This window comes from Scardinius erythrophthalmus (genome assembly GCF_964197995.2).
Source record: "Scardinius erythrophthalmus genome assembly, chromosome: 17".
NCBI classification, from domain to species: Eukaryota; Metazoa; Chordata; class Actinopteri; order Cypriniformes; family Leuciscidae; genus Scardinius; species Scardinius erythrophthalmus.
Genome location: NC_138237.1, coordinates 12,838,163 through 12,847,914, shown reverse-complemented (window position 1 = coordinate 12,847,914; position 9,752 = coordinate 12,838,163). Strand labels below are relative to the sequence as shown.

Genomic DNA, 9,752 nt, shown 5'->3' with positions numbered 1-9,752 from the left:
GGTTGTGGCTTCTGAATTGTACCGAGGGCACTGAAACACACTACAGGAAAAGGAAGTGAGTGCTTTTTTGAAACTTCTCTCTCACTCGTTCATCGTCTGCTTGTTGCCTTTTTTGTAAATAGAGAAGTGAAAAATGCATTACATACATTATAAAATGTCATTTGTCTAACGTCCCCCAAGAAATATGAGTAAAAAAGAATGCAAGTGAAATCACTGGTGATGTATGATGCTATATAGTTACTAACCACCCAACAGGCTTCATAACTCTTGTTTTTTTGAGATAACAAAGTCTAGACCTGGTTTCTTCCTCTTTAACAGCTGCCCGTAGGGCACAGTGATGTCAGCATGAGGGTGATAGCCTGTGACATAGTGAGGTTGAAAAGGTTGTTGTATTGCGACAAGTCGCCATTGTTTTGTGATGCTTCTAACGAAAGCCATACCCATCTCTGTTTGGCGTTTATATTATATATATATATAGGCCTAATACATTTAACATTTTTCTACTCTTTGTAAACTCATATAATATTGTCTAAAAGAGTCTTTCTAGAACATGAAAAGAGAGAGAGTCAAAGTAAAGGCAAGAAAACATTAGATAAAACACTATCAACTGTCATGTCATTCGGATTAAATAGTGTGTTTTCAGAAGCATTGCATCATAGACTTGCTGAAAATAATAGCTTGAGCCCAGCATGACTAACGAACTGCTGATGTTGATTGACCAACATGTTCCATTTGGTGAACGTTGTTGACAATGCTTTCTTGCAATATTGTAGTTCACACAAAATATGTGTCGCCATTTACTCATCCTCATTGCAAAACTCTGTGAAATTGTTTCTTCTGTGGAACACAAAAGTGTCTTTTGTCCGTCAGTGAGACTTTAGACTCCACTGACTTTAATTACACGTCAAAATCGGCTGAAAAACTCTTCAAAATGTCTAATTTTTTGCTCCACAAAAGAAAGAAGATCATACAGGTTTGGAACCGGGTATCGTTCGTTCATTTGTTTTTGCTTTCACATATGAAAACGAAAAAACAACTAATTTTTCCGTTTTTTTTTTTTTTTTTTTTTTTTTTTTTTTTTTTTTTTAAAAACGAAAAAACGAAATTATGACTTGATTTTTGGTTTTCCCGTTCTTGCACGGAAATCAGAAAAAACACTTGATATCGCAATTTTCCCCTATGGGTGGTGCTAAATTTGATTGGCAGAGCCTGTAAAATGAATAGGCTATTTGTCACCCAATTATTTGGCTTAACTGACTGAAAAAGCTATTGAAATAACATAAATGTAAACATGTTCCCGGTCCGTGTAACGCTTCACAATTCAGTTTTCAGACCATACAATGCAAATGCAAAAATGAAAAATTGAAACCAGACATTAATTTTTCTTGTTTTTCCAGTTACATTATCAATGGATATTTGCATTTTTCTCCCCTTTTTCAATTTTACTTTTGCTAAATTGTGACTTCAGAAACAAACATTCGAATAAATGAAATCTAACCGATTTTCTATTTTTCCATTTTTCGTCTTGTAATTTGTGCCGTGGGCGGTACCATTAGCACGGGGGTGTGGCCGTGGACTAACTTTACTATCATTTCATTGATGTAACTGCTTTATTTACACTGCATGCACGTTTGAGGAGAAGTTTAAAAGACGGAACACAGGACGACATTTTTCACCCAAAGTGCCATCATTTTTATTATTAATAGTCTGTGCTAAATTATAAGGCAGTCTCGGACCGGCCATCGTGAGCAGCCGGGAAAAGTGAAATCCCAGTGGCCTGGGTATGATTTGGCACATTGCCCTTGTTTGTATTTACCTATCCATTTTTACTTTATTTTATTAATATATAGCTATCCTTGTTGTTGTTCATTTTACATGGTAGGCCTACAGTAGCCTAGGCAGCCACAACCATGAGATCCAGACAGTTCATTTTCAGTGCAGCAGAACGGGGGTGGCTCGCAAGATCCTTCACGGGAATCTAGAATAACGATAAAAGTTATAGCCTACTAAGCAAAAATATAGAAAAAAATAACCATACCCCCCCCCCCCTCTCGTTTGTAGGCTAATACAATATTTAATGTCTATAGTACTGATTCATTATCAAATGGCGAATTTAATGTGCTCGAATAAATAAATAAAAAACAAGCTGGGCAATGTGCCAAACGTAGCAAGATATTTCTGTTTATTTATTGAAAATAAATAAATATTATTGCTCTTGATTTGCAGCATAGTTAGCTATAGCCTATCGCCTCATATCCCAGCGAACTGCTTCTATTGTAATGAAAGTTCTACAACTGTGCTAGATTTAAGGGCATTTTACGGGAACGAGAAGCACAGAAACTCGAAGCGGATGCCGTGGTAACGAACAATGCCCGCTATAGTGAAAACATCTGCATCTTTATTGTATTGTAGGCTAGGCGAGAAACGAGAGCTAAAAACCTAACAAAAAAAAAAAAAAAAAAGAAGAAGCTTTTTTCCTATATTTTCGCTTGGTAGTATTTTTATTAATAAGGTCAATACAAAACAGGTAGGGCAATGTGCCAAATCATATCCAGGCCACCGGGATTTCACTTTTGCCGGCTGCTCCCGATGGCCGGTCCGAGACTGCCTTATAATTTAGCACACGTAGACTATTAGCCTAATAATAAAAGTTATGGCACTTTGGGTGAAAAATATTGTCCTGTGTTCCATCTTTTAAACTTTTAAACTCCTCAAACGTGCATGCAGTGTAAATAAAGCAGTTACATCAATGAAATGATAGTAAAGTTAGTCCACGGCCACACCCCCGTGCTAATGGTACCGCCCACGGCGCAAATTACAAGACGAAAAATGGAAAAATAGAAAATCGGTTAGATTTCATTTATTCAAATGTTTGTTTCTGAAGTCACAATTTAGCAAAAGTAAAATTCAAAAAAGGGGAGAAAAAGGCGAATATCCATTGATAATGTAACTGGAAAACCAACAAAAAAGAATGTTTGGTTTCAATTTTTCATTTTTGCATTTGCATTGTATGGTCTGAAAACTGAATTGTGAAGCGTTACACGGACCGGGTCCGCATTGACAGTTGTCAGAAACGTTTTCATTTTGTTTTTGCTGTTGTCTGGTCCTCAGAGTTACATAACTCAAACTTAACACTAGATGGCAGTGGTGCTTTTTCAAATAAAGCATGCACAAAATGACCCTTGAACTCTTATCATTGGATTGAAGTGTAAACTATATTAAAAGGTGTTGTGTGCTGTTTAAATGTCCTTTCATAATACAGTGACAGAAATGAAGGTAACCTATCACTGAACATACATCTAAACGCGCTTCTTATTAACTAATTGATACTAAATGATGAAACATTAACCACCACAGTACAATGTGAGTTACATGATGTTTAGATGATTTGTGTGTGTGTGTGTGTGTGTGTGTGTGTGTGTGTGTGTGTGTGTGTGTGTGTGTGTGTGTGTGGTTCAGGTATACATTATGGGGACAAAATGTCCCCACAAAGATGGCATAATTTAGTATTATGTAAAGTGAATATTATACCATAGAAAAGCTTTTTCCAATAAATATTACTATATATATTACTATATATTAATCATATTAAGATCTTCTAAAAACACTAAGAAGCATTCATACTATTTTTTTTTTATATGTATTTAATTAATTTTTATGACATTAGTGGTTGATACGAAGTTGCCATAGTTTTATTGTGACAATATGATTATAATGTTTGGGCATCTATAATTACCCTGGTAATTTTTCCAGATTAAAACTGGTTCAGTTGAATTCATAACTAATAGTTAAATGACTCAGACTATTTTGAACAAAGGCAGCATGGTGTTTCAGTACATTCATTCTCTGTACTGACATGTAGCAGGTTGTGCTTGGGACGCCCATCATTCACAAAAGTCTACACACCCCCTGCCCCTTAAGTGTTCATTCGATGATTCTTTCAGCTACCAATAAGAGTGAAGAACCCTCAGCTCTTTATCATAATCAATTCCACAGATTCTTAAGTGCAGAAAATGTCAAATAAATAAATTACAACCCAACGGATGCTGGCAAAGTGTTCTAGGACATAGGATTTATGTGCATTTTTAAAGTGTCGCCATGTTTATATATTTAAAAAAATGTTGGTGTGGTTACAAGATACAACACAAGTCGAAACAGTAGGTATTCAAATTAATGATTTGTCATACACTGTCAGAATTTAGATGTCACACCTCATACTTAAATCACTCCCCAGTCCTGAGTATCCTCATTCTCACACGCATTCCTCGGATCAAGGGTCAAAACACTTCAACACTGATCGATGCTACAGGAAATTAAAGTACCGTTACAGTTTTCATGGCACAAAATGGTTGCCATACACTCTTAAAAGTAAAGCAATGCCATAGTAGAAAAAGAACAGTGAACAGTTCAAGAACCATTTTTGCCTTAGTGTGAAGAACTTTCTTAATAATCTAAAGAACCCTTTTCCTCTATAAAAAACCTTTTGTGCAATGGAAAGGTTCCATGGATGTTAAAGGTTCTTTATGGAACTATCGATACCAATTAAGAACCTTTATTTTTAACCATAGAGTACATTTTCATAGTAGTCCAGTCCAAAAATGAAAATCTGTTATAATTTGCTCACTTATTTTTTAAATAAATTTTTTCTTATGTTTATCAGAATGTTAGTGCTGCTCTTTTCCACATCTTACATTTCAGTCTTATCACACAGAACTATTGTACAGCGGTAGGAAAACTCAGAAAGATGAATGAATAATTTGTATAATTTTACCTTTATGGTGCAGTTTTGTCATTTTTGTAATTTGGTTGCCATTCAGTTTTATTGTATGCAAAAGAGCAGAGTGAACGTCCTGCCAAACATCTCCTCCTTTGGTCTGTGAAAGAAAAACCAATTCATGGCCTGGATTCACAGACAGACAGGGCTTAGATTAAGCCAGGATTAGGCCTTAGTTCAATTAGGACATTTAAGTGGCTTTTATAAACGTGCCTTAGAAAAAAACATTACTGGTGTGCATCTCGAGACAAAACAATGAGTCAAACAAGTCAGTGCAAGTTGCTTTCAGTTAAAACAGCTCATGTAAATTTAGTCTGGGACTAGCTTAAGCCTTGTCTGTAAAACTGGGGGTGTGTTTGGAACAACGTGACAGTGTGTAAATGATAACAGATTATTTTTTTTTTTTGGGGGGGGGGGTAAAAAGATTATAGACTGTACTGGGAGTGAAGAATGATGGGAGTAGGACAGCACTGAGCAGTTAAGAGAGAAACTCACAGTGACTAAAGCAGCGGAGAATTAAGGAAGATACAGGTTGGACAGGTTCGGCCAGTGGGCTGGTATTCTGAACACTCAAGACCGGTGGGGTGTGGTAAGAGTTTGGGTTCTAAAAGGAAATGATAGAAACTGCGGTTGAGAGAGGAAGAAGGGAAGGTGCTGTTTTCAGTGCCATCGAGACAGTTTGATTTTTCAGAGATCAAAGGAGGAGACAGAAATCGTGCAAGGTGAAGTGGACTGATATAAACTGACCTCATTCTCCTGAGATCCTGGGCAACTGAGACACCGAAGAAAGAGGAGGAGGAGAACCAGAGATGGCAGAAGCAGCAAAGATTGAACTTTTTGTCAAGGTCAGAGCTTAATTGCTTAGTTCCAAATGTCACATATATGACAACTTGTTGTCATTTCTTAAAGATGTAAGACCTAAAAGTGTGTCTGTCGATCTTACCCTTGCTCAAAATGGTTGTACTTCCAATCATTCTTGACATAACCCTGTCAATTGTTTGAAAAGAGCATCTGTGGCCTCACTGGTCTTGTTGAATTTAGGACTAATGATAGGATCTCTAAAAATATGTCTGAACAAGGGGGAAATTACTTTAAGTAACAAAACCTTGAATATTCTGATGCTAATGTTTTAGTACTTTTTCAGGAAGTAATTCCATGTATCTTGTTGTACATTAAATCATTTCCATCTTAAGAGTTTTAACACTTTGTTTACTGAATGTCATCTTTAGGCAAGCGATGATGGTGAAAGTGTTGGTAACTGCCCTTTTTGTCAGCGGCTCTTCATGATACTCTGGCTGAAGGGAGTCAATTTCACCCTCACCACAGTGGACATGAAGAGGTGAGAGATGCCAACATCGGGATAATCGTTCTTCTTAGGTTCCGTTCCATTGGGGGCGAAAAATTCACAATGGAATCTTTCATTTAGTTGTTTCTTCTAGTCAACAATGAGATTAAGTGGAGTGCAAATTGAAGATCTTTCCTTTAACTTGAAGAAATACACCCTGGTAATATCACACATCTCCTCTAGAGTTTTAGACACTGATCTGAGCTTTTATCCACATATTTTTTTTTTATAACTAAGCACTCTTACTGTGGGTCATTTGTCTCATTCTCTATTTTAAATGATCTTAGGGAACTTTTGGAGACAAAGTGTATAGTACAAACTAAACATGACTATGTATTCAATAGACCTTGCAAAAAAGCCACCTCTGAGGAATAACATTTCCTCCAGGTTAATATTATATTAATAACATTTCATATGGCTCAGTTTTTCTATTCAGGGCAATTCTAAAATCTTTTAAAAATGATTTTTGCTTTGTAGGAAGGGAAATACATTAGAATTGATCCAATAGTTTAATCTCTAAAAATGTTACATTAAATAACAAAATCTGTTGTTTTACTTATGTTTTCTTTCTTTCTAGAGCTCCAGAGGTACTAAAGGACCTGGCTCCAGGTTCTCAGCCCCCTTTCCTCATCTATAATGAAGAGGTCCGTACTGACACCAACAAGATCGAAGAGTTTCTGGAAGAGACCCTTGCGCCCCCACAGTGAGTATGCATTCATACCACCGGTCCAAAGATGTCAAGAATTTTGCTTGTGAAATTCATTATTACAATATTGTGTTTCTCCCTAAAAAAGTTGGGAGCTTTAGGAAAGTAATTTAAAAAGTAAGGAAATTAATCAACTGGACTGGGCTTGCTTGTTTTGTAATAATAATAAAAAAAGTATTTTTTGCAAATGTAAAGGCACTTTCACAACAAAAGTGAAATGAATAAGGCTCGATGGTGTTTTTAGCCCACAATGGCTCCTTCCAGGCAGCTAACCCTAACCTCAGCCTTAAACCTACCCATCCCCTTGCTGCCTGGAAGGCGCCGTTGGGGGCTAAAAACACCAAACACCATGAATGCGCCTCAGTTTGAAGGAAATGCAAATGTACACCTGTACAGTAGAGGGTGCCGCTCAAACCAAACTTTTCAGCTGTGCTGCCGATCTGAACTGCAGAAGAAAATGATGGAGAAGACAGTTTAACACTCTCATTAGCAATAAAAGCAACAAACAAAATGAAAAACAAATGTGATGTTTATCTAAAGTCATTTTTGCTTATTCGTGTGGTTGAATTGGATCATCAAAGGTCAGGAGCAAAGACATTGGCTAAAAAAGTGAGATTAAATACATAAAGTGTATTTGTGTTGTTAATTATTTGTAAATTAACATTTAAAGCTACACTGTGTAATTTTTTAAGTTGATTCTTGGCAAAAAACACTTTGTTCTTTCAAAATGATATGTGCTCATTAATGTGTAATTACTTCTACCAACTAATCAAGTATTCCCGTAAGCGTAAAATCTGCCATTTAGAATACATACGAGCGAGTCGCTCGAATGGCGGCAGCCATGTTGCACCTCCATCTTGAAAGTACATTAGCCAAAGAGGGACATACCTGGAAATTCAAGCTTCGCCTTTCGCGTTTTTACACTCAGTGGCACCGTGACGAATGCGAGGGGGTGATTACTCGTGACTGCCAGCAGTTTCAATTTCACCGCTAAATGGGAGAAAATCCTACACAGTGTAGCTTTAATTTTTGCAGGTTTGTGTAACATTCTGAGTTTGCATTTCACTATTCATTTTGAGGAATACTGAATCTGTTTTTGTGCAAGTGAGATGAGTAAATGCTCACATTTAGTCTAGACCTACAACCAGTTCCAACCATCATGTTCACACAAGGCCTCTGCACTTCACGTGTTGTTGGAATTATCGTAAATACTAGTTTCTTAGTTAAAAATTGGACACGAAGGCCCTCTCAAGTCATAACGATGAGCTCGTAATCACGACTTCAAAAGTAGGACGTAGGAAAGTAATGTCTTACTTTACTAGTTACTTGACAAAAGTAATCTGATTACGTAACTCGTGTTACTTGTAATGCATTACCCCCAACACTGGTCAAATTTGCTCCTAAAATATAGAGGAATTCCTGAAAGAACATGTATCTTAATGTTTGTACAAAATGGCAAAATTTGTTCCACTACAAATTCAACCCCTTATGACATGAAATATAAAGTTTTGCACCATTTTTGCATTGCAGCTATCCCAAGTTATGCTGCCGCTATAAGGAGTCTAACACGGCTGGAGATGACATCTTTCACAAATTCTCGGCTTACATCAAAAATCCAAATCCTGGGCTCAATGACAGTAAGGGTCACCCTTCTCTAAAGTTTTTTGGCCAGTGAACAGTGAATTATGTATCTGATCAGAAGGCGGTGAAACTCAGAAATTAGCTTCAAGGCTTGATGTCATTTTGTGTTTGAAATATGGGGGCTGTCACTTCAAAATTGATATAAGACATAGATAGATGGTGAATGGATGGATGGCCAGATAGATAGATGATACAACATCGAATATTTGCATTTGAATATCAACACCTTAATGGTTGTGTACATTTCAGTGCTGGAGAAGAAATTTCTAAGGAGTTTGATGAAGTTGGATCAGTACCTGTTGACTCCCCTTCCTCATGAACTGGACCAGAATCCAGATTCAGCCCAATCCACAAGACATTACTTGGACGGAAATTCGCTCTCTCTTGCTGACTGCAACCTGCTTCCAAAATTGCACATTGTCAAGGTTACTCACCTTTTTTTTCATTTAGACAGCAATGCAGTAATTTGTATATTGTAGTGCTGATATATAATACAGTGTACTGCTGTTTACTGTAAGTGAAATCACTTCCTCTACACTAACAGTCTTCAATTAAACTTCATCTATTTTAAATGGTTGACTTTGTAGGTAGTTTGCAAGAAGTACCGTGGTTTTGAGATCCCTAGAGAGCTAAAAGGCCTGTCAAAGTACTTGGACAAAGCGTACAAGGAAGATGTGTTCCACCTCACCTGCCCCAAAGACAAGGAGATCCTGCTTGCCTACCATTCAGTGGCCAAATATCTCAACAAGTAGAACTGGACTTCAAATGAGGAGGAGGACAAAGATTGTGTGGAATTTAGTGTACATTTTTAAATATATGTCTAATGCCCCAAACTGCCTTTATTATGAATGTATTCCTAATGGGGATTTTAATAATCTGAATATATTGGTGGAGGTTGTTTTCATTATTTTTTTCATTTAAAAAACACAATTGTGAATATCAGATGCCTGCCTTGCTTGTTCCTGCCATTTTTTGCTGTTGTTGTATTTAAATGTGTTGCATTTGTCTGTGGTTTTGATGGATTACTTTAGTTTGATAGCCAGAAATGTCTATGAATGTTGTTTTTGAAGGCCGTGTGAAATGAGACATGTAATTGGTCTGAAATTCTACCCCATGAGAAGAAAGAAGACAAAGCACTAGACAACTTCTACAATGATGTTATTGATGTCAGATTTTAATGTTTGTAAGGAACGTCCAGTAGCCTATGTATAAAACAGCTTGCTAACAAATTAAAATTTGATGGAAGAAAAGTGCTCTTTTTGATTGAATTTGGTTGAGCTAGCTAA

The 9,752-nt window shown here is 36.8% G+C and overlaps 1 protein-coding gene across 1 annotated transcript; it reads left to right on the top strand.

Annotated features, from left to right (window-relative positions):
• Nucleotides 1–4,872: 4,872 nt before the first annotated feature.
• clic3 (chloride intracellular channel 3) lies at nucleotides 4,873–9,709 on the top strand. Its single transcript, XM_081390307.1, has 6 exons — nucleotides 4,873–5,619; nucleotides 6,004–6,113; nucleotides 6,697–6,822; nucleotides 8,356–8,462; nucleotides 8,716–8,891; nucleotides 9,054–9,709. Exons 1-6 carry the CDS (start codon nucleotides 5,584–5,586, stop codon nucleotides 9,216–9,218), a joined length of 720 nt encoding a protein of 239 aa, XP_081246433.1. The 5' UTR covers nucleotides 4,873–5,583; the 3' UTR covers nucleotides 9,219–9,709.
• The last annotated feature ends 43 nt before the right edge of the window (nucleotides 9,710–9,752 follow it).

Excerpts from the sequence above, each read along its gene's own strand:
- clic3 (XM_081390307.1), top strand. The coding sequence starts at position 5,584 with ATGGCAGAAGCAGCAAAGATTGAACTTTTTGTCAAG. Across the intron at positions 5,620-6,003 it reads AGATTGAACTTTTTGTCAAG|GCAAGCGATGATGGTGAAAG; the intron begins GTCAGAGCTTAA and ends TGTCATCTTTAG. Across the intron at positions 8,463-8,715 it reads AAATCCTGGGCTCAATGACA|TGCTGGAGAAGAAATTTCTA; the intron begins GTAAGGGTCACC and ends TGTACATTTCAG.